The sequence below is a fragment of the Nothobranchius furzeri genome, chromosome 5 (genome assembly GCF_043380555.1).
Source record: "Nothobranchius furzeri strain GRZ-AD chromosome 5, NfurGRZ-RIMD1, whole genome shotgun sequence".
NCBI lineage: Eukaryota > Metazoa > Chordata > Actinopteri > Cyprinodontiformes > Nothobranchiidae > Nothobranchius > Nothobranchius furzeri.
In genome coordinates, this window is record NC_091745.1 from 7,873,701 (window position 1) to 7,898,753 (window position 25,053).

Below are 25,053 nucleotides of genomic sequence, written 5' to 3' on the forward strand. Positions count from 1 at the left end.
GTTCGTTTCCGGTCTGAAAACGAGTCGAACTTCAGTCAGCCGACGCCTCTCACACCAAGAACCGTGAGTTACACTGTTATACGTGTAAAGGTAATTGTTCATATCACGTTTTGCGTCTGTAAACTTAGTGGCTTCTGTTTAACTTTTATTCCAGAAACGTTTTGTTAAGTTTCGGTGCTCCGTCGCAGTTCCGTTTTTGTGCCATCATGGCGTGCGGATGTGGCTACAAAGAAGTTACATTCTTTGCTTGTAAAGCACACGCACGAAATATATATATTCTAATGTTGCAATGGTGTCCAACCTGTTCATGTTAGTAATGTTAAAACCATAGTGAGGTAGATCAAGTCATCAACTTTTAGGGTGACCATACGTCCTCTTTACCCTGGACGTGTTCACTTTTCACTCTTCTTTCCTACATTGATCAAAATGACCGGTTTTTCATCTAGGAGCAGGGATCGAGTTATGGGGGGCTAGATATCTTTTAGGCAGGGGCGGATCTACAAAATTTATGGGGTGGCAGAATTGGGGCAAACATTTTTCTAGGATGGCAATACATATATACACACACATGTGGCAAGTGGTAGTCGTGATAAAGGAATAAATGGTAAAAAAGGTGGTTGCAACTGTCTGCCTGTCCCATCACATATACATATATACACATATATATATAAATACACACACACACACACACACACACACACACACACACACACACACACACACACACACACACACACATATATATATATATATATATATATATATATATGTATATATATATAATATACATATACACATAAACATATGTGTGTGTGTGAGTGTGTGTCCCCGAGCTGAACCAAGGTAAATCCAATTGCACTGTGTGTAAAGAAATATTTCACTGCAACGAGATATTGTACTTTGGTTTTATTGTTCACTCAGAAACATGTTTTCCTTTTTCTTTTCCCAGTATTTACATACTCATTTGTTTTGGGTCCTCATTTAATAAGCTTAAAGGCCCATCACGCAAATAAAACACATAATAAAATTATGTCCTTCCTACAACAGCTAAACGCGGCAGTTTCCATGTTGCTCGGCAAAACAATTTACACATTCATCAAGATCCAAAGATTTTGTCCATTTTGATTCAATGCTGAGTACAGCCTAGCTTGATAGTCTTATCTCTGTCAAAGCAGACTGCAAATAGGTCTTTATGAGTCTGAGAGTTGGAAAAACTTTGTTTTTTCTTAAATTTATAGCTGCCAGCTGGGGCGGCTGTAGGGGTAGCAAGACTTTCTTTTAGGGTGGTAACTGCCACCCTTGTAGATCCGCCCCTGCTTTCAGGGAAAGATCCAGTTTCTATATTACAATATTTATGGACTCTCAGCGTAGCGAGATTCTGTTGAGCGGAGAGGACGCAGATCACTGATCGTTGGTGCGCCTGCTGCATCCAGCGCACAATACATTCTCAAGGTGGTGCAACAAAACATTATTATTAACACGTGATCATTAATTTCTGTTTATATTAGAGGTGGGAAAAATGATCGATTCTAAGATGCATCGCGATTCAGCCGTGCACGATTCCGCATCGATGCAGCAACGTGACATAATGAGATTCTCTCCCTATGTCTATGTTGGGGGTCGGCAACCGCGGCTCTGGAGCCGCATGCGGCTCTTCCATCCATCTGATGTGGCTCTCTGTACTTATAAAATAATGAATGGATATTTAAATAAAAAGTTTTATATTTTACTGCATTAATTTTACATCTGTATGCCAATTCTAAATGTAAAGATCGTCTGCGTAAACCTGAACAGCTCCAACCCGGTCTTACTGTGAGACCGGGTTGACGCGTCACGCTTGTGCGTAATCATATAGGCGCATTCTGAGCTGACGAGGACGTGAGATTCTGAGATTCTCCTCAGCTCCTGGATGTGTCGCCACATTGGAGACAGGAACAAGCGCTATTCAGCCAAAGTTTCATAATCAGGGAACATTTTCTAAGTGACAAGTCTCGCTTCAGTCGGAGGAATCTTCCTGCGCTTTGGTTCTGCGACGTGCTCCAAGCCCCTCTCCACAACTTCAGCTCGCTGTGCGCCGTACGTACGCGCTGACAGCGAGCTGCGCTGAGCTCAGTGTCAAGCTCAGATGAGAATAATTTCTTAAGTGATTTAGCGACATCTGCGCGAAACGAATAAAGTGTCAGTTCGTCTGCATGCGTCGGGGTAGTTCTTTCTATTCTTTCTCCGTCAAAATAAACGGTTAAATACGGGAACTATCCGGTCAACACAACACAAGCCCTGCTTTTAACTGTTCTGTTTTCTTTTGAAAATTGTTGCAAAGAGATATAATTTAACTTGATTAACACCAGAGCCAGGCGCACTGCGCCGTTATCTCCGTCACTGTAAATGAGGGAAAAACAAAATGATCGGATCCTTTTCTGACCTTCCCCACCTACAAAGTTTAATTACAACAATCAAACGTGACAGAGCCTGGATTTGTATTCTGAACAGTCTAAACATGTTTTAAAAAGAAACGTATGACAAAAGTGGCACCTGCTCAGTAAAACCACCAACAGGGTGAAAAATATCAAAATATTGTAGGCAGAGACGGGCTACAGCTTCTGGATCAACTTTATATAAATCATTTTATTGATTATCTTCTTATGAAAGATAACTTTGATGTACACGAGCGACCGGTACTGGCTGCTGTCACCTGTTGTGAGCCAACACATTAGCGCTCTGCTGTCTGAGGGTAGGCCCCGCCCACAACGCCGCGGCTGCTGCGGTGTTTTCTTTACTGTGGGAAACGGTTAATAATGGGTAATAATGGATCTTTGATGGGAACAGGTTGCCGATCCCTGGTCTATGTCTATGCAGGACAATAAAGTTTTGAGGTTTTACAATTACTTCTGGGGGCAGAGTTGCAATGACATGTGCACTGAGTTGCCCTAGCGCCAATTTAAAACAGAAAAGGCAGACAGGGATACAGGGCCAACATTACCAGTAATCAAAGATGTACCCGTTACATTTAAATCGGATGTCTGGGCTAATTTCGGTTTTGGGATCCTGGATGTGAAAGAATCACTTAACACAGTATTTGTTTACTATTTTTAAGTTCAGTAATATTCTATCTTAAAGCTGCTCTACCGAAAACATTATTTCTTAAAGCTGCTCTACCGAAAACATTATTTCTTATATTATTTAAGTAATTATAGGCAGCACACTTTAAAAATTATTGCTCACTATAGTGAATAGATGAATGTTCTGTTTTTCAGGGATTTCTAAATCAAAAAGAAATTGAAAACTATTCTACTGCTTTTATTAAGTAATGAAAATTTTTGTGTGAAGAATCGTGATGCATTTCAGACTCAAATCGAATTGTTAGGCAGATAATCGGAATCGGATCGAATCGTGAGGCAGGTAGAGATGCACACCACTAGTTTATATCCTCTGGTATTCTGTCTTTTAATCGTTCCTGACGCGCTCCGCTCATCGTGTGCTGCGGTGATTTCACCTCACTGACGCAGCATCGAAACGCGCACTCCGCTTTGCGGTCAGGAGATCTCTTTGACCTGCTCAAAAGTAACTGATGAGGTGAAAAAGTAAGAATCCAGGCAGCAGTTTTTCTGGAGAGTTTAGAGGAGATGCAGGAAGATGAGAGACAGACAGGACAGGAAATAGTTCAATAAAAAACAAGAGAACAAAACTAAGTGCTGAAAAGTAAGAGGTAGCTTTATCTTCACTACATGTTTTTACCTGTATAACGTAAGTTATACACGTGTAATATTTATACATTTGATACAATTCAGATCACCTTCAAAACTGTCACACACCCAGGGCCGTCTCAAGGCATTTTGAGGGCCAAAGCAAAATGGAACACCCCCCATCTGTGCAATTCCTACCCTGTCCAGGAATGTTAATTATACAGTGTTTGTAAAAACACCTCAGACATCACTGACATGTTCTAATATTGTCCAACAAAAAAACAAAATTGTCAGGCCCGCCGTCTCATCTGCTTCTTTTCTAAACACAAAAATCTGTCAGTAACAAAACCATCTGAAAGACACTATTTGTGGATTCTCTGAAAGTTTCCATGGAGTCTGTGACAAACTATTTTTTTTTTATCATTGACCCTATCGTCTAATCTCACAGCTGAAACAAACATCCTTAATAATCTGTGCACAGGAAGCGTATCGATGCTGTAGTTAAACAAAAGGTATAATAATTTATTATTAACAATAAAATGTTGTTGCAGCACTAAAGCAGCAGAAAAGATATTTTGCAATAAATATGCAAAATATTTACATATGAATTGTTTTAGAGCCTTTTTGTTGGCAGAATCCGATATTAATTTTAACTCTTCACCTGGGAAAAAAAATGAGTCTAACGTGGTTTGTGTGGTCTTGCCACGTAGGGCTGACGTAGGGCTGGGCAATAATTCGAAAATGTATCTTTATCGAAATTTTTGACTCTTATCGAGATAATTTTTCCCATGTCAATAAATTTGATAATAAAAAAATGAAAAGATGTGTGTAGGTTGGCAACGGTTATGTCCCTTTAAGAAGCTGTACTACCTAGAGGCACGTAAAAATGTGACTCAACGTAATACACGTGACAGCCCCATCTAGTGGACAACTTTTGTTTCTGCGCATACCTGTAGTTATCCATTTATCGTTATCGAGGTTAAATCTTCAATATATCGTGATATTGATTTTAGGCCACATCACCCAGCCGCTAGGCCGATCCAAAATGTTAATGTGGTTTTCTGCTAACAATTTCCTCACAAATTTTGCTGTGTGTTTTGGGCCATTGTCATGCTGAAATGTCCACTGGTGCCCAAGGCCAAGTTTCTCTGCAGACTGCCTGATGTTGTCATTAAGAATCCTCATGTGTTGCTCTTTTTTCTTTGTGTTGTTTACTGAGATTCATTTCCCTGGTTCATTGGCTGAAGAACACCCCCAAAGCATTATGTTCTCTCCACCATGTTTGACAGTGGGGATAGTGTTCTTTGGGTTCAAGTCTTCTTTTTTATGCCAAATTGTGACCATAAATTTTTGTTTCATCTGACCCTAATACAGGTCTTCTTCAGATGAGCATTTGCAAAGGCCAAGTGAGCTTTCATGTGCCTTATCTATAGAAGCGGCGTCCTCCTCTGTCTGCGTCTGTGGAACCCAGCAGTGTGCAGATCTGTAATGGGCCATTCCCATCTGTACCGGGTCGGCCTGGGCCGGGTAGCCCCAGTCGGCCCCAGCCTGGCCTGGTTGATTCCACACATCCTTGTCTTAAGCCCATGCGGGCTGATTCTACCCACCAATCAGAGGCTTGCTCTAATGGAAGGTGTGATTTTGCTGTCAGCAGTGGGTGTGTTGGCCCTGGTCGGCCTGAAGCAGACCCCCTCGAGAAGAGGGCTGAGAATGAGCCTTGGTTGGCCCGGAAAAAACCAGGCCACCCAGATATGTAAACAACCTACGCTACCCGGCCCGGGCCGACCCGGTACTAGGGTTGTCACGGTATGAAAATTTAACCTCACGGTTATTGTGACCAAAATTATCACGGTTTTCGGTATTATCGCGGTATTTTTTAAACGGTGTTGCATATGTTCAGAAAGCATTGATAGTCCTGTTCTACACAAACTGAAATAGTTCTGAAAAGGTTTAACAGTGTTTATTAAACCTAAAATAACACAAAGCCTTAGCAAAAGTGCAACTTTTCACAAGTAAAGGAACAAATATCTTCTTTTTCTGGAACATGTTACAGTAGTCAGTGCAGGTTTAAATTATACAAATCCAAACATTCAAAACATAAACAATATGTAAACAAATCAAAGAAACACCACTTGTTTTCTCATATACTTGTTTTCTTCATTATCAACATGAAAATCTAAAACTCCAGTCCACACTTGACTTGAGCACTGTACAAGTCAACCTTAAAAAAATATGTATTTAAAACAAACAGCCACTTTAAACAAATTACTAAAATAACTACTACACTATGTAATCAAATCCAAATGTTCAAGTATAAATGGCATTGAATAAGTAAACAAATCAATGACAAGGAACTAATTGTATATTTCTCTTCATCATGAACAAATAAGATGCTTCATCCAGCAACAGGGTGTCCGTGACACGGTTTAAATGCTGGCAGAGGACGCTGCGGCTGCAGTATATAGTGACTCGTTGCATTCTCCCTCAACCAAAAGTCCTCGCGTCATGCATTTAAGCTAAAATGCTCATGTTGACTTACCTTGCACTGGCTGTGGAGACGTGGGTGATGGTCACGCAGATGAGCCATTAGATTCGAAGTGTTGCTGCCTTTTGCAGACACTTGTTTCCTGCACGTTCTGCAAACGGGATAGCAGTCTTCTATTAACTGTCCCTCGGCATTTTTCAGAAATCCAAAATATGCCCATACTTCCGATTTAGTCTTCTTTGAGGGCTGATGGATGTCCTGGGCGCTGCCGTCTCCTCCTTCGGCCATTATTTCAGCTTCAAAGTTTTGGTGCCGTTGCAAACTAAAAAGTGCGTGTGCGCGCCGCGGGAACTTCAGCTGAAGCGACGGTGGCTGGTAAGGGTCACCGCGCTGAAACCGCGGCCACGGTAAACCCACCGAGATAATATAGTTTTTTAAAAACTGGACGGTTATTTTTATTGTCAACTTTTTTACCGGGGTTTACCGCTATACCGGTTACCGTGACAACCCTACCCGGTACAGATGGAAATGGCCCATTGGATTGTCTGCCCTGAGACATTGCCACCAGCAAAGCCCACATTCACCAGGATGGCCTTGGTGGTGATCCTTGGGTTCTTTTTCACCTCTCTCTGTCCTCCTGGCCAGCACAGGTGTCACTTTTAGCTTCTGACCACGTCCTCTGAGATTTTCCACAGTGTGTGGAACATCTTGTATTTTTTAATAATACTATGCGCTGTAGCCACTGGAACTTGAAAACATTTAGAAATGACCTTGTAGCCCTTTCCTGACCTGTGAGCAGGCACAATGCACAGCTGCAGGTCCTCACTGAACTCCTTTGTCTAAAGCCTGGTTTATGCTTCTCCATCAGCTCCGCAAGGGACAGACACACACGGATTGACGGAAGCGTTTTGCTCTCATACTTCGTCTCCTGGAGAGTGTTGCAAAGCAATTCCCCAGCAGGACCACAGAGGGCGTAGCGCTGTTCTGTGGTAACCTGTCATGTATCGGTCCAAGATCGTGTGTTTATATTGTGTGTTTTGTGTATTTAAGAGACTTTTTAACACAGACAAATGTGTCTCTCATTCTCCACCTCTTCATGCGCTCGCCACCTCTAAACCCACGTTTCCTGTCATTTCCGTCCACAAATAAAACGCTTGCTGCGCATCTTTTCACTCCTCCAGTCACGGAGAATTAAACGTTCATGTTTTTAGAGTTTTTTCGCGAGGTATTCTTCAAGCTTCTCCATGTCTGCCGCTAGTTATCCTCGGCTCTCTTTATGTCTTTGAGGGCGCAAGGGCGGCGCTGTAGACAACAGCGGCGTCCTGACCAATCACAAGTTTGCGTTGTCTGTCTCGACTGACGGATGTTTAGAAAAGAGAGCTTGACTCCGTATGTCCTTGCGGAGCTCTCCAGCAGGCCCGCAAGGACGTTGCTTGTTTCCGCACTAACGCAGACGGAGAAGCATGAATCAGGCTTTAGCCTTTACTGTCCACAAACCCACTGCAGAGAGCTGCTGTTATTCACCTGTTGAGTTGATTAAAACAGCCGTTCCCAATTAAGTAGGATAATTTGGATGCTTTAGAACAGCTTGGACTATTTGGAATGGTATAGGACTTGGGATTTCCCTACAGACTTTGAGAAGGATAAGAAAGATTTTGGATTGGACACTTTTTGTTCAAATGTAAATAAAAGCTGAGAAATGTTTTAATTTCCATGACCCAGCTCTCACCCTGGATTCTCATGTCGGTTCTCTTGTTCGCTCTTCCTTCTTCCATCTCAGGAACATTGCTAAACTGAATCCCATTCTGTCCCACTCTGCACTTGAGACAGTTATCCACACCTTCATCTCCTCACGCTTACCCCTTCTTTCCACCTGAGCCGTCAGCAGCACGTTACTGCAGCAGCACGTCTTGGCCCTTCCCACGAGATGCGAAGCAGCAGGGGAGCAGCTGTCACCGACAGAGCACGAAGTCACACGAGTGACTTCGTCAGTAAACACAACAACAAGCAGGAGAAAATTACAACATGGCTCCAAAAGGTTTGTGTTTTATGTTCTGTCCATTTTATAATCGCCAATACGGACCTGAAAAACAAAGGAGACCGCTAGCTAGGTGATAACTTCTCACGGGGCCACACAGTTAGTGACTTTTTTTTAAAGTAAAGCAACCGGAAGGCAGTACATTTCTTTATTCTGAAAATCTCGGGAGCTTCGCTCCATTTCCGCGTCCGATTTCCTGTCTTTCCTTCCCCAAAAATGTCGAACTTGACCCGTTTCAGAGGCGTTGCGCGTAGAAAATAGGTCCGGCGCTTAAGGGCCGTGATATGCTGCTCTTGAGACGCGGCCGACTCACGCTGCTGACGGCTCCGGTGGAAAAAGTTCTGTTGACCACAGCGGTTCCTATCAGCAGCTATGACGTGCTGCTGCAGTAACGTGCTGCTGACGGCTCCTGTGGGAAGAAGGGGTTAGACTACTGTAACTCTCTTTTCACGTGTCTGAGCAGAACCTCCCTGAACCGTCTACAGGTGGTCCAGAATGCCTGTGCTCGGCTTCTGACCAAGTCCTCCAAACACACCCACATCACCCCATTTCTCCTCCAGCTTCACTGGTTGCCAGTCAACTTCAGGGTTCATTTCAAGATCCTGGTTCTGGTCTATAGGGCCTTACATGGACAAGCACCATTTACATTGGTGATCTTCTTGGTCCTTACACACCCAGCAGGTCCCTGAGGTCCAGTGATCAAAGCCTACTGGTTGTGCAGCACCAGGCTAAAGACCAAAGGTGACAGATCATCTGCTGCTGTGGCCCCCAGACTCTGGAACTCTCTCCCCCTGAGCCTGAGATCAGTGGACTCAGAGGTCTCCTTTAAAAAGCAGCTGAAGACTCACTTGTTCAAGCTGGCTTTTGTACGACGTTCTTCACCACTCTCTCTTTATTCTGCTCTCCCCACCTATTCCACCTTCCTCAGGATCCACTGATTTCCCTCTTTCCTACTCACTCTCTCTCTTTCATAACATTTTGTTTTTTAATCACAATTGTCTACTTTTGCTAATTTTAAACATATTTTTAATCATTTTCTAAATTCTTTTTTATATTTGAAATTTTTTGTTTTTTTGAAGCGCCTCGTGATTTTTATCTTGAGAGGCGCTATAGAAAAGATCTTTTCTTCTTCTAATGCCGCTTATACTACATCGTCTTAATATCTTTTGGGAGATACTTATGTTATTTTCCATCAGAAAAATACTTGCTGGTTGAATAAAAGTAACTTTAAGTCAAAATTTGCCAGGGCTATGATTAATTAGGGTTAGCACTGTGTATATATATATATATATATATATATATATATATATATATATATATATATATATATATAATGTCCAGCCGTACTTGATTCTAATTACAGTTGGCAGCTGGAAGAGGGATATTTCTAACTTGATACTTCAAATATTGTGATCGACAACACACGACTACTCCATACTGACAATACAGAAAACTTGTTTATTGGGCTTCCCATATTTTTACATGACTTTAGGCAAATGTATGTTCCAAAATGTACATGCCTAACATCTTCACAGTTAACTATCAGTTTATTTGTACTGAGCTGAGTCTAAATACCCATACGTGGATCTTTTCTTCCCCTGGTAAAAGCTTGTTAGTATGAACTCTAAACCGTTTTAGTCATGCAAACGTCAACAGTGAGAAACTTTAACAATCTCCGCATATACAAAAGCAAACAGCTTCCTCCTCCTGTGGAACTTAGCAACAGAGATACTGCCAAGTAAGCACTGGATCATTGATTAAACTCAGATGCTTGTTGCATCTGTTATCCTTTTGTAAGATCTCCTGGAGATTTGAGTTTTGCCTAAAACAAATCAGAAAGTTTAAATAAAAGTAGAAATAGATTCACTAAAGCAACTGAGAAATACCTACAGAAAATTGGACACAAAGGCTACACTGCAGGAGTAAAGGCAAAAGAAAGGCCAATAAGACTGTCGGGGTTCGCTAGAATATTATGGCTCATCTGTTTACTCTATATCTTTTAGTGGGTTTACATGCAATGAGAGAATACTGAATCATTATCTCTGCTAGGCATGTAAGAAAATATCGATATAGCAATATATTGCGATATTTTTTCCTGTGATATGATATCGATGTTCAAAAGCTGTGTATCAATTTTTTTTGGAAGAATTCACGTGTAAACATTTGTGTATTTTCTTTTCTTTTGGTGCAAATCAAATGTCGTCTGCTAGTCAGCAGTAGTGTGCAATGGAGTTTGTTTCCACCACTGAAATGTAAATCAATCTGTTATGGTTCAGATACCTCATGTTAATCATGTCAAGTATCAGTTTGGACCATTTATTGAATTTTCCTACAATAATTTTAGTCTAAAAAAAATCGCTAATATTGTCTGACTGAATGTATCGCAATATATCGTGATATATCATATCATCTCCCCTGTATCATGATAAGTATTGTATCGCCAGAATTTCGCCAATTCACATCCCTAATCTCTGCTGACTAAATTCAGACTTTTGAAATTCATATAGACACCAAGTCAAATCAAGCTAAGGTACCTAGATAATGTGTGTAGAAAACTGAATTTCTCTGCATGTTAACAATATCCCAGCTTAGCCGAGCTATGGCCGGCCTGGGCACTCCATACCGGAAGTAACGAGACCATGAAGGCAAGAATAAATATATTGCATACAACCAACCAGCTGCAAGTCAACTCTTCGTCAGGACACGTGCTGCTGAATTTTGTAAAAGTTGTAGACCTGAAGTCCTCCTTTTAGGAAGACCAGAAAGCAGGGCATTACAGTAGTCAATTCTACCGGTGATAAAAGCATGCATCAGCGTCTCTGTGTTCTAAACATCTGTCAAAAGAGACGGAGAACCTGAGCTTGTGATTCTCCAGGACGCCGCTTCCTTTAAATTCATCAACAGCATCGCCATTGCCCCCTCAAAAAAAAAAGTGAGCCAAAGAAATCTGGTGGCAGAAATGGAGCAGCTTAAACAATCCCTCACGGAAAAAAGATGAACGCTTGTTCACTCGTGACTGGAGAAGTATAAAGCATAAAGCAAGCGTTTTATTCGTGGATAGAAACTACGGGAAACGTGGGTTTAGATGTTGCGAGTGCATGAAGAAGTGGAGGAAAATAAGGGACAAATTGGTTCATGTTAGAAAGTCTCTGAAATGCAAAAAAACCCCTATAAACAGTAAACACTATAGTAAATGCACTATCTTGGACTGGATACATACGATTTGAGTATGGTTAGAGGAAGTGGGGCTCCTCGTATCACAGTATGGCAGTCTCCCTCTCTTTAAAGGTCCGGTCTGGTCCGGGGTGGGGGGTGCTGATGGTCTGGAGGCCACAAAGAGGGGCCCTCGGGCGTATTGAGTACTACTGACCTAGACAGCAGTTAACCGCTTAACATTGTACATCCCTTTTACGGAGTACTGTCAGTCTGGTGACCCTTAAGCCTGGTTTATGCTTCTCCGTCAGCTCCGCAAGGGACAGACACGCACGGATTGACGGAAGCGTTTTGCTCTTTTACTTCTCCGTCTCCTGGAGAGTGTTGCAAAGCAATTGCCCGGCAGGACAACAGAGGGCGTAGCGCTGTTCTGTGGTATCCTGCCATGTAGATAGTGTGTTTATATTGTATTTTTTGTGTATATAAGAGACTTTTAACATGGACATTTTTGTCTCTCATTCTCCTCTATCTCTTCATGCGCTCCCCACCTCTAAACCTACGTTTCCTGTCATCTCCGTCCACAAATAAAACTCTTGCTGCGCATCTTTTCACTCCTCCTGTCATGGGAGAATTAAACGTTCATATTTTTAGAGTTTTTTCGCAAGGTATTCTTCAAGCTTCTCCGTGTCTGCCGCTAGTTATCCTCGGCTCTCTTTGCAATGGCGGCGCTGTAAACAACAGCGGCGTCCTGACCAATCACAAGCTTGCGTAATCCGTCTCGTTCGACGGATGTTTAAAAAAGTGGGCTCGACTCCGTACGTACTTGCATGCCTGCCTGAGCCCTACGCAAGGACGGATAATGGCGTTGCGTGTCTCCGCACTGACGCAGACGGAGAAGCATAAATCAGGCTTTAGACAGCAGCTGAAGACCCTTTTATTTAAATGTAGTTCATTTGTAAACCTTTTGTGTTTTTCTTCCTTTTTTTTTACTTGAATTTAAAATCATCTTTCACTTGTTTGTAATATAAATAAAATTTACTTACTTAAAAATGTGCCATTTGCCAGACTAACTCATAGGCATAAAAATACATTGCTGATAAAAAAAAAAGATTGTTGAAGTTCTCGGACTGTCGGCGATGGTCAGCAAATTTGTCTGTTGCCCAACCGTAATGCCAATGTAAACGCACTATCTGTGTCAATTTCATACAGCACATCAAAGTTTTCACAGTTTAAATAGTTATGGGAGTGAAAAAGTCTATAAAACATAAAATGTAATTAAGAAACAAATAAGTTTATACAATTACAAAATGCAACCAAAAGCTAGATTGCTCCTGCTGTAGTGTAGAAGCTTAGAGAATTATGGAAACGTGAAACTTTTGCAAAATTTGAATCCTAATTGTCCACAACTGTGTCGAACAGTTTACAGATTTCAAATAACATGTACTTTTTCATCAGTGCAGGAGCATCATGCATTTAGTGTTTTGTGTTTTAATGGCATGCGGCAGAGCCTCTCGAGCGGTATTCTGAACTTCCGGTGTGCTGTAGTGGTTTTGATTTGAGTCGGTTCAGTTGTTTTGCTGCTTAAAAGGAAAGAAAGTGAGCTTGTTTCAGATAGATCAAGAACGCTTTTGCTCTTGCTCCAAATTCAGGTGTTGCAAATGTTTTCCACAACAACAAATTCATAATGTCAGATTTCTGAATTTCTCTTTTGTAAGAAGAATAAAAAGGCAGACAGACAGTGGTTGCTAATGACGAGTCAGTCTGAATAGTTTCTGATGGTGTGACATGATGTGATGGACTTTTACATGTAAGCAACACTAAGGTTGAAGGGATATTCTTACACACACACACACACACACACACACACACACACACACACACACACACACACACACAGCTTGCTTGTTTTTAACAGTTGCCTTTGTAGGTCGTGTTTTTTTTTATTTCCTCTAAACAAAAATCCCATCCTCCTTTGAGAGACCTGCTTTAAGAGCATTTGCGCTCGGCATTTTCCCTGATCACGGTTCACAACCAGAGCCAAATTCAAACATAGCATTCTTTTTTTCTGTGTCAGTGTGAATAAACCAACCCGGTTGGAGGGAGAAGGAGGAGGAGGAATATGGGGAAGCGTTACGCTTTTCCCATAAGCAGTCGGCCAGCTCCTCCCCCTCTGGCTTCCAGCTTGCATCAGAGCGAAGCAGCAGAGACGGAGAAACATGAAGGACAAATAGAGCACCTAGTTTCTGTAGATCAGGCTTCTCAGAGCAGATCCACGGGAGCGTGAGAGCGCTTCAGCCTGGTACATGTCAAGTAGGTGTTTAGATTACTCCGCCTCGTGCACACACACAGTTTTTTGGTGGTTATGTTTGTTGCAGGTTTTTTTCTCAACTTCCTTTCCACGTAACTTTGACAGGGTGTGGTAGGACAGCATTGTGATACGGAAGTAACAGTTGTTCTAGATAGACTGTACATGAAGTCGGCCAACAAGGTAACATCATACAACATTTTAACACCTTTTGTTAGAGATGAGCAGTAGTTTAGTGTCTGTAAGATGTAAGCTCTGCGTTTAGTGAAATTCAGTTGGTAAAATTGTAGTCATCTGTGTGGTCATTTAGGTCGAGATGTTTGAGATTGAGAGATGCAGCAAGCTGCAAAGGTGCCTCCACAGTGCTTAGATTAATGCTGTGTGTGTGCGTGCGTGCGTGCGTGCGTGTGTGCGTGCGTGCGTGCGTGTGTGTGTGTGTGTGTGTGTGTGTGATGGATATTGCAGTGACACATGTCTATGTGGTCATGCAAATCATTACTGGTTCCTTGGTCTTGTTTTACTTCACTAAAATACTTCCTGTAATGAAACAGTTGTCTAAGCAAGGGGGAGGGGGCCTTCTGCCTACTGCAAACACTCAAAGTTTCACCTCATTCCAGTAAACGAGTGTTAAACTCACTCTTGAGCTGTAGTCCAATATGTTGGTGTGTGTGTGTACTTGTCTTTAAATGTTTAGGTGGACAAATTTTAACTTTAACCTGTAACGTGGCCATTTCCACTTTGGGGATATTTTGCTGCTCCACACAATGCTAAGCACCCTAACACTTGGTTTTAGAGGTATGGTGTGAATTAACTTTTAGTTTAGATTAGTGTAAGGAATAGAACCCCACTGGTTAAGGTCAGGGTTAGGGTATGGGTTAGGCACAGTGGAGCCCCAAAAATAAATGGAAGTCAATGGAGGTTCCACACAAGGATACAGAGACAAGTATGTATGTGTGTGTGCGTGTGTGTGTGTGTTTGTATAGAAATTCACGATAACCGACCAATGTAAAATTTGTACATCACTCCATTTTCCTGCTCCCGACACAGGCCCTGCGCCTCCCTTAAATCTGTTCTGGGATTTGAAACCCACACAAGATATGTGTGTAGCTTAGGTGATTGCTGTCTGGTAACACACAGACATGTATACGTAGACTCCCTGTGGACTGGTGCTGCCTATTGGAGCTGTCATAGTGGCCGGATGCCATCTTAGATGGGTCTCCGTTCGCCCCCAGTGATTCCATTTCTACTGAGGAAGGTGGTTACCCTGCTAAAAAACACAAAATTAGACACATGGTATATAGCATAATAATTAAAATATAAATATCATCAAACAAAATAAATTAAAGTAAATTAAAATATAAAATCTACCCATCAGGAAGGCTAGAAAAGTCAATATCATGTGATCTGTTTTCAATTGTACGCCGGTTTATGCAACCATAGGCTGCACAAAAACGGGCATTGTTGTCCACTCTGCATTGACTGTAGAGAGTGAGGAGACCCATCTAATATGGCAGCAATGCTGTTACCCTCTTGCTCCCAATGGGACGTCTACGTATTCATGTCTATGTGGTAACAGACTTGGTGGTGCAGTGGTTTTGTGCAGGTTTACATCCTGGTCCGAACAGTAACTTCTTTTCTTTTTTTTATTAGCTACACTTGCCAGTATTATGTTTTCAGTCCTTTCTTGGTAAACTTTTTAAATATGAGGATGTTTTTTTTTTTACTTTCTCTTGTTTATTTAGCTAGTGTGAGTCCATGTGGGGTGAGCAGAGTAAATAAACCAAATGCAGAGATCTTTAGAGACACAAAATACTTTACAGAAATAATCAATAAAATTTCAGTATAAAACATGAAACCTACATCAGCTGGCTAAATAAATTACTGCCGACATTACTGGGAGTTGACGTCAGAACAGGACAAAATGGAGCTGGCAGACAGACGTCTTAACCCCTGGACTATCCTAGCCACACCAACTGACTCGCTTAAGACGCTCTTGTAGGCACATTTTGTTGGAGCGTGCATGGGCAGAGCTTCATCAATGTTACGTCCTCTATTGGTGGATATGGAGAAGGACGGGGAGTAACACAGAGGCATGTGTTTCAGTTGTGGAAATTGTAAACATTGATTTTATTAAAAGGATTTTAAAATGACAAAAAGCTCCAAATCTAAATGTACTTAAACACATTGTTAAAATGGCCAAGGGTTTACTTTAAAACAGACATCCGAATGCTCCCAAGCATTCACAAAACAAAGTCCACTGACTTAAACACAAGCTTGGGAGCCAAGAGGTAACCAGCACTCTGGTCCCTCGTCTGTTAAAAACCTCTAAAAGCTCTTAAGCCTCTCTAAGCTTAAAGAACTAAAACCCATTAAAACACCAATAAATGGAGCACATGAGAGAACTGGCACAGATCCAGTCTCTCCCTTCCTCCTGGCAGCTCTCCCTTTTATGCTGCTCAGGACGTGATCGGCCCAAGTGAGTGCAGCTGTGCAGGTAGGAGGAGGAGGCAATGCACTGATTGTCCTCTGCAGTGTCTGTTTTCTGAGGTAAACAGCAACAGCTGTAACCATCGAAACGAACCATTTGATTACTGGGTATAAATTCAGGCAGATGATAAAAACTCATATTTAAGATAAATTACATCTCAATTCTGCCAATGGTAATATTTTATCATTAACTGTACCTACTGTTGTTCTCAAAGGTTTAAAGTGGCATGATATGGAACCTTTAATTAGTATTTGTAGTAAACATTTAATTTTAATATTTTATCATTTATTTATCATTTTTAAACGTTTTATACTTGCATAATTATTTGCAGCCATATGAAACTGAGATACCCCTACCTGCCTCCTAATGAAAGATCTGCATAAAAATGTTTTGATTTGAAATCACCCAGAAAGAACCTGACTTGATATTCTTTCATTGCAGACCCTTCCGATGAAATGGCGGTGAGTCAGAGGCTTTTTAATTCTACGTCTCCGTTCTCCGACTCACCCAAAGCCGAGGTGAAGGGGTCTTACCCATCCTGCTCCAGCGTAGAGCAGGAGACGGAGGAGGGAAAAGGCCCCAAAAATGGCTCCGTGCGCATAAAAGAATGGGTTAGTAAACTCCTGACACATGGGACGGCGGAGACGGTGGGAGAAGAGCCCATAAAGACCTCAACTATCATCGCTCAGGCTGAATGTGAATATGTTAACTCATCTTTATTTATATAACGTAAAATAAATGCCTCTGGACAGAATTTAACACCGTTTTCTCTGTTTTCAGGCGAAACCCAGGACTCCCAGGAGTTCAGTCCTTCTTCTCACGAACGCAGTTATGTTCCCTCTCCAAATTGTTTCATTAGCAGGTAAACTAGACATCTCTCTCTGGTTTTTACTATTTTACATTTACTCACTAAACTTTGTCAACATGCGACTTTTGCAGTCTTTCTTCTGAGCACAACAATGTGGCATGTCCAGCTCCAGCCTCCATCCAGCAGCCAAGCTGCTCGTCGGTTAGTTTCACACAGAGAAAGAAGAGCCGGAGGAAACCGAAGAGCAAAGGGAGGAAAAAGCAGGAGAAGAGGAAGGAGACGCAGCGGCAGAGACATCGAACGCCCTCTGGAGTCCCTGAACAGGAGAGCGGGAGTTCTGTAGGCCTGATCCAGGTGAGAGCCGCTTACTTCTTCTAACCTGAGTTGTGGGCGTTCCTCACACAACAGCCTCTAAGAATATCAGCTCCCCTTTGTCTGATCTGATCAGCTCTTACTGTTTGCTTCTTCTTCTTTAGGAGGAATTGTCCCTGAGTGGGAGACGCGAGCTCAGCGCGTCCTGCTGCAGCAGTGTCGAGAGCCTGGTGGAGCAGGATCAGACACACACTCTCTACACCAGACCAGCCTTCAACACCGACTCCAGCTGTGCTGTTCTGAACTGGCCTAACTCGAGTTTGCGCCGGATCTCCAGCCTCCACTCCTATGAGGATGACAGAAGCTCAGACTCCCTCAGCACTCTGGGAAGCTGCTCCCTCGCCCTCGCCGGCCTGAGAGGCAGCGTCAGCCAGGCCGACCCCTGCTATGCAGGACCCTTCTTCAGAGATGTGGAAAATGACGTAAAGGAGAGTGAAGACGAGTTCTCCGCAGACGATTCACATCGCAACGAAGGAATCATTTTTTTTAATGAAGTAATGACATTTTTATTTAATCAACTACATCCTCTCGTGCTCCTTGAGCTGTTTCCATTAATTAGTTTCTTTTTCTCTTTTTCTTTCCTGAAAGAAATTTCAGCTTGTGGACTCTGAGTACAAAGAAGGCAGTGAGTACGTCCTGTCACATTTTATCAAACAAGGCTCTTATGGAGAAGTACACGGCGCTCGAGATGCCCAAACAGGATTCGAATTTGCAGCCAAAAAGGTAAACAGAAGCACACCATTTATGTTTTCTCACTGAGTGCGTTTACATGCAGCCAGTATCCCTTTTAAAACCCGAATATTCACAATAACCCCGTTCCGCACGGCCATGTAAACACCGCCAAAGACCCGGATATGCTCACAACCGGGTTTTTAAAATCCCGGTTACTACACCTGGGGTAACCCTTTTCTAACCCGAATGTTTGGTCGTGTAAACGCATGTCGGGATATCCCCATCAAAGCGTGTGTTCTGCGCATGCTCTGTTCGCAAGGAATCTTGGTCTTTTGAGTAGCGAGACGTCTTGTATGCGCCAGAACACCGGAAGTAAACAACAAGTTGGGAGCAACATGGCGAGTCGCGGCACAGCACCACACTTTTGGAGTGACGAGGAAACTAAAGCGCAAACAAACGCGGTCGCTATCTCTTCCGAACTGGGAAACATGTTGTTGTTTTCACGGATACCGGAACAAGAAGAACCGGAAATGACGCATATTGCGTCTGGACGTAGTCCATACGTCCTGACGCTACCCCAACGTCCGCATTTACATCGGGTTATGCAAGTTAGGGGTAACTCTTTCTATTAATGCTTGTAAACTATGGCGCGGTATGGGGGCCAAAATTAAGACTACTGCCCAGCAGCAGGAGGTTATATAAAGTTCGAAGCAAACTACCAATCGGATTAATGATAAGCTGGCGCCGGTAACTGAGAGGCTGGCGCTGCTTACTGACGAATAGCACCTTTACTGGCGTTACTACTAGATACGCTAGGGACTAGCAGCCCTCGGCTGGTCATTGACTGGTTCAAACACTCCCTCTGCTGTCTATTTGCATGGATAGGCTAGCGTTAGCCTGGACGGTCTGGTGCTAGCATTGGAGAGGCTAGCCATTAGCGTGCCTAGGCTGGCCACTAGCTGAATTTCCTACCTCCTCGACAGACCATTAGCATGGATAGGCTGGTGTTAGCATAGGAGAGGCTAGCCATAAGCGTACCTAGAAGAAGAAGAAGAAGAAAATATCATTTCTATAGCGCCTCTCAAGATAAAAATCACGAGGCGCTTCACAAAAACAAAAAAAAAAAAGTAAAAATATAAAAAAGCATTTAGAAAATGTTTAAAAATATATTTAAAATGAGCAAAAATAGGCCATTGTGATTTAAAATAATGTTAAGAAAGAGAGAGAGTGAACAGGAAAGAGGGAATGCATGCTAATGGCTAGCCTCTCCAAAGCTAACGCCAGCCTATCCATGCTAAAGGTCCGTCAAGAGGGTAGGAAATCCAGCGAGTGGCCAGCCTAGGCACGCTAATGGCTAGCCTCTCCAATGCTAACACCAGCCCATCCAGGCTAACGCTAGCTTATCCGTGCTAATAGACAGCAGAGGGAGTGTGTGAACCAGTCAATGACCTAGTAGTAACGCTGGTAAAGGTGCTATTTCTCAGTAAGCAGCGCCTGCCTCTCAGTTACCGGCGCCAGCTTATCATTAATCAGGTCGGTAGTTTGCTTCAGAATTTGTATAGCCTCCTGCTGCTGGGCAGTAGTCTTAATTTTGGCCCCTATACCGCGCCATAGTAAACGGGTTATTCTGATCAACTCAGAAACCCGAATACCGACCTTAACCCGATCATAACCCGGATATTGGCTGCATGTAAACGTAGTCACTGTTACACAGCGGAGTTTAAAAGTGGGCCATGTGGGGTTCGGTTGCAGATCGCCCTGAAGAGGTTCAGCAGTGAGGAGGTGGGTGCGTGGAGTGCCCTCAGATCTCCTCGTGTGGTGGAGCTCTTCGGAGTCATCCGAGACGGGCCCTGTGTTGTCCTTCTGATGGACCAGAAGTCTGGTAAACAAGTTTCATGTTATCCTTTTTAAATAATCAAACTCTGACTTTTTCATTGGTCTCTATAAAAATAAAAGCATGGTTAAATGGAAGCCTAAATATCTATTTACCTGTCTTTATTTGACTAACTAGGCTCCTTGGGCCAGCTGATAATGAAGCGTGGCCGACTGCCTGAAGATCTAAGTCTGCATTACGTCTCTCAAGTCCTAACAGCACTGGAGTACTTGGTGAAGAAGAAGGTGGCACATTTAGATATTAAAGGTATGCGGATCCCTTTCTTTTCTAACACTACAAAGTAGATCTGACCATGCTACTTTTATGAAAAACTGTTTTGTAGGTAAACACGGGCTGCATGGTGGCGCATTTGCTAGCACTGTTGCCTTGCAGCAAGAAGGTTGCAGGTTCGAAACTCAGCTGCGGCCTTTCTGCGCGGAGTTGCACGTTCTCCACATGCATGCGTGGGTTTCCCCCACAGATCACAACATGCCCCATCGGTTAAAAATTGTACATCGCTTTGGATGAAAGCGTCAAATAGTGTTAAAAAAACAGTTTTTTCCACAAAGTTCTTGTCATGAACATCAAACTCCAGGCATCAGCCTACAAACAGCAATAAACAGTTCTGTAGTTATAGTGACAGTAAAACAGAATGAAGCGTTCACTTGTTGTATCCAGTGGAAAATCAGACAAAGAGAGAGAGAGAGCGACTGTTTTCTTGAGGATTGAGAGCCGTTGTGGAGCTGCTGTGTGGAACACGAGTGTCATAGACGGTCTAGATTCGATCATGCAGCACCTGTGTTTTGTGAAACTTGATTACTGCTGACGGGCTGGGAATTTCCAACCGCGTGACTCACCGCCGCCGTGCAGCGCATGTGCACAAGACGGTGAGAAAGGCGAAGCAGATGGGGGGGATGGGACCGGGAGCAGGAAGCAGCCAGCGAGGATTGTACAGGAGTGATGTGGTACACGTACACAGAGATTCACAGATAGAGAAGTGGTAGTACTTGTATAGAACAGAAGATGAGAAAAAAGAAGGAATAAAATAAAAGGAGGAAACCGTAGTAAAGAAAGAGAAGAGCAACAAAGCAGAAGTGAAGACAACACGTTGTTTCGGTTGAAGCTCAAGCGCCCCCTGGTGTTTGTAATGCTGCAGGAGGAACTCATCTCTTTATGGGTTCCACATGAAGTGTTTCTTCCTGCAGCCGTCCCAATCTGGCTCCATGTGTCCCTGCTACGCAGCTCCTATGTTTGTGGGCAGCTGCCCTGTTTCTAATGTCCTCCAGCTCCAACAACGTCCCCGTGAGACCACCGAACCACACAAAGATTCATGTCTCTGATTTGATTCTCGCAGCTGATAACGTGTTGCTGTCAGAAGATGGAAAGGACACCTTCCTGTGCGACTTTGGTCACGCAGAGAAACTGGACAGTCAGGGGCAGAGCCTCAGAGGGTTGAAGGGTAAATGCTGTGCTGTCTTCTCAGCTAAGTGATTGTTTACCCACTTCTATGATTTTAATGACATATTCTGATTCATTCATGCCAGACCTGAAGGGCACCGAGACCCACATGGCCCCTGAGATTGTCAAAGGGGAACCCCGTGGAGCCAAAGCAGATGTGTGGAGCAGCTGCTGCATGTTACTGCACATGCTCAATGGGTGTGAGCCATGGACAAGATACTACACCTGTCGACTCTACCTGAAGGTGAGATTCACCACAGCGTACAGGCAGAGCTGTTGCTTCAGCACAAATGTGCGTTCATCACTAAATCCACTCGGATGGTTGCAGATTGCCAACGATCCTCCTCCCGTCAGAGAGATCCCACCTGACTGCAGCCCGCTCACAGCTGAAGTTTTAAAGGCTGGACTCCAGAAGGATCCCGTTAAGAGATCATCAGCATCTCAGATGAAAAACAAGACTGACAGAGCTCTTAAGGAAGGTAAAGACACGTTCTGTTTTTCCTCTTGTTTTAGTGTTTATGTTCCTTGTCATCAGTGTGTACGTGGGTGCTGGCTGTTTAAAGGAAACTAACAACTCGATACTCCGTTAGATCTGTGTTTCTTTGAGAAACGTTTAGTTTTTCAACTCTGCATGTCACCACCACGATCCTGCAGCTTGTAAATGTGCAAGACAAAACCAGGACCATGAGTCTTTAGCTGTGTTCATTTCAGTTTAATCAGCTCAGACCAGCTCTAATCTGCAGTATGGCTTTGTTTTTTTATTTTAGTTGGAGGTTTTACCAGTCCGGTCAAGGGTCCCTACGCAGAGCCTCTGTATGTTACCAGTAAATCAATGCAGCTCCCTTATAGCAGCGATGGCTCTGAGAACGGAGAGCTGCACCCGGAGTCGGCCGACAAAGTGACCACCGCAGAACGGAAGGCTCGGAAACTAAATCTTGGGAACGAGAATGAAACCGGCTCACGCGAATCAAAACAAGGGTTGCTCTTTGGTCCACAAGTGCTGATTTCTGAGCCGAACCAAAAGTGGGGCAACAAAGTCACCACGTTGCCCGAGCTGGAGCTTCGTAAACTGGAGCGAGGTGAGGCGTGTTGCTTCTGATCTTCTTGTTGCGTGTCATAGAGGTGGTGCTTACGCTCTGCTCGGGGTTTGTTTCCAGACTTTTACCTCAGCAGCCTGTCTCAGCTTCATTCTGCTGAGATGCAGGAGCAGCTGCTGTCCTGCATCAACAGCGACATTCTCAACTGGGAACCGCTGGATAAAAAGGTGACTTTTTAAATCTGGGACTGGAGTTGAGACTTTTTTACGCTTTAACTGAACATTCAAATTTAGAAGCTCTTTAATATTAATGAAGGCTTTTAATACCTAAGATGTGCTCTACAGGGTTCCCGCGGGGGGTCTTAAAAAGTCTTAAAAGCATTGAATTTAGGAATTTGGAAATAATACCTTAAAAAGTCTTGAATTTTAACAACTGGGTCTTAAAAATTGTGCTGTATGTAAATTCTCTGTGCTGTATTTGTCCTCTAAAGTTTCATTTATCATCCACAATAATTTTATTAAATAAAGAGTGGCAGAAACATTAGTTGAGAATGCAGTGCAGCCTCGGGTCAAAATACTCTGAACATGTGACGCATTCAGCTCCCGCGCTACAGCGGTGATGCAAAACAGTAAACGTAACCCAGACCTCCAGCAGAGGAGAAACAGAAGATCTCAGCTGACCATGAGAAAGGTTGAGTAATGCTTAGAGCTGGGCGCCAGAGCTCTGGATTTCTTTGGAACTGAGTGAAAACATTCGGTAGGTACCGATATCAGGAAAAAAGTATGAAAATGCTCCAGTGTACCGTCACGGGTCACATGACTAATCCTGAGTCACGTTATGTCAGGAGGAGACGTGTCTTCTTTCAGCAACACTTCTCTGCAGATGAAAAATGCTGTAAATCTCTAGCGTTTGGTGCATTTTACAAAAGTAAGCAGCAGCTAAATGCAACACCGGCGAGAAGATTTGTGCTGCGAAAATCAGAAGTACCAGCAATTTAACAAAGCACCTTGTCCTGCAGGGCGTCATCTTGAGAGCTGAAACATGAAAAGTCTTTGACAGCAAAAAAGTAAACCCGAGTCCATCACCCTCCAAACCACTGTCGGCCGATAGAAGCAGAAACGGGACATAACACCTACTTACTCGCTGTTTACCGGTGTTATAAATGCAGTTCAGCAGGGTTGTTGTTGCTGCTGTTACTGACACGAAGTGAAGCATTTGTGAAGGCTAATTTTAGACAAATATTTCAGTTTTGTGCCTTTACTGTTTGCACTGTAGCTTTGCTCCGTTTTGCTTAGAAAAAACTGAAATAAATAATATAAATAAATATAAAAAAAATAATATAAACAATAAGAACAAACCCTTTCAGTAGTTTATCCTCACTTAAAATGAAAAAAATATAGATTTAGATACAAAAGTATCGTTAAGGTACTGCCATCTAAAACCTTTGTTTCTCTCCAAGGACTCTGGCCGCTGGTCCCTCAGCCCAGCAGACGACTTCAGCTCCGGCTTCTTCTCCTACAACAGCCAATCAGATGCTCAGGTCTTGAGTACGGATTTGTTGGGTCAAACACCGTTTCGACCACCCTGGTGTTTTCAAGGTAAGATAAAATCCACAAAAAAAAACATCCCTCCACCTGATTTACCACACACTGCTCGTGTGTGTTCTGCTGTTGGGTCAGGGGTGGATGTCTGCATCAGAGACTTCAGCAGGAGAAGCATTCGGATCAGGGAGAAGCGGCGCGTGAAGGTTGGCCACATCGCCACTGGAATCAGTGATCAGGTGCGATGTTGCTGCAGGTTTTATTTATACGCTTCAGTGAAGCACGAGAAGGCGCTGAGTGAGTTTCTTTTGCAGATTTCTGAGCGGGTGTTCACCCTGGAGACCCTTCAGGGTCGGCAGATCGCTCACAACGAGGAGGTGCTGGAATCCGGACTAGAGCTGCGCTGTGTTCCTGCTCCAGACTTCAGCTCTGCATGGAGGTGGAGGATCAGAGACCGGGTGCTGGAGACACGCTAGAGCCCTCCCCGTCGGCTGAATGTTAAAGCGTCATTTCAAAATACGCTGGAAGGCTTTTAAAATGTTCCTGCTTTTATTTCAGTGTGGAGAAAAAGTCTCGTAGTGTTGAACCTGTCTTGTGATATTTGAATGCTGTTCTCATTGCACTTGTATTTAACGTAATAAACACCTTGAATTATTAGTTCATTTTGTTTTTCTTCACTCCTCAGTCACAACCACAGAGCAGCTTTGGTCAATCATTTCTACATCCCCTTTAATAAATTATAAGTGATTCCAGCTTTTATGTAGTGAAATTACTTTATTTTTTAATAAACTGAAGGTGCATCAAAATGAGATTAAAATATTTTTTGGTCTTGCGTGAGGGTTAGTTCTGATGGTTATGGTGAAGCCTTCAGCTCTTGTCCTGTTTTTACTCCAGTATTTACCATATGAGCAGCTGCAGCCCAAAGTACAAGTAGAGCCAGAATCATCTTTTACACTTTTAAATGTTTGAGGCAACTAATGTGCAAATTAAACCATGAAGGCCAAGTTAAACTCACGCGAGACACTCAAAAGTTTGATGTTAATGTGCCAAAAGCAGAAATGTAATAATTTAATGCAGGTGGCCTGGAGGTCCGGTATCAGCACACCTGATTTCACTCAGCATGTGATTAACAGGCTTCTG

General features: G+C 43.1%; 1 protein-coding gene across 6 annotated transcripts; it reads left to right on the top strand.

Moving 5' to 3' along the window:
• Positions 1 to 24,570, top strand: map3k14a (mitogen-activated protein kinase kinase kinase 14a). 6 transcript variants are annotated; one of them, XM_054740204.2, is made up of 16 exons: positions 8,179 to 8,206; positions 16,594 to 16,848; positions 16,933 to 17,014; positions 17,092 to 17,314; positions 17,437 to 17,826; positions 17,921 to 18,055; positions 19,757 to 19,886; positions 20,016 to 20,144; positions 21,232 to 21,336; positions 21,422 to 21,579; positions 21,664 to 21,814; positions 22,103 to 22,414; positions 22,493 to 22,599; positions 23,832 to 23,970; positions 24,052 to 24,152; positions 24,228 to 24,570. In XM_054740204.2, the coding sequence occupies exons 1-16, from the start codon at positions 8,194 to 8,196 to the stop codon at positions 24,387 to 24,389; spliced, it is 2,592 nt and encodes an 863-aa protein (XP_054596179.2). In that variant the 5' UTR covers positions 8,179 to 8,193; the 3' UTR covers positions 24,390 to 24,570. The 6 variants fall into 6 exon arrangements, with proteins under 6 accessions (XP_015804196.3, XP_015804195.3, XP_054596179.2 ...); XM_015948710.3 differs by lacking the exon at positions 8,179 to 8,206 and adding an exon at positions 1 to 63 and having other exon boundaries at positions 23,832 to 24,152; XM_015948709.3 differs by lacking the exon at positions 8,179 to 8,206 and adding an exon at positions 4 to 90 and having other exon boundaries at positions 23,832 to 24,152.
• The last annotated feature ends 483 nt before the right edge of the window (positions 24,571 to 25,053 follow it).

Bases quoted from the DNA above. Each gene is read 5' to 3' on its own strand.
- map3k14a (XM_054740203.2), top strand. The intron at 21,337-21,421 runs GTAAATGCTGTG...CATTCATGCCAG, and splicing joins GAGCCTCAGAGGGTTGAAGG to ACCTGAAGGGCACCGAGACC. The intron at 21,815-22,102 runs GTAAAGACACGT...TTTTTATTTTAG, and splicing joins TGACAGAGCTCTTAAGGAAG to TTGGAGGTTTTACCAGTCCG.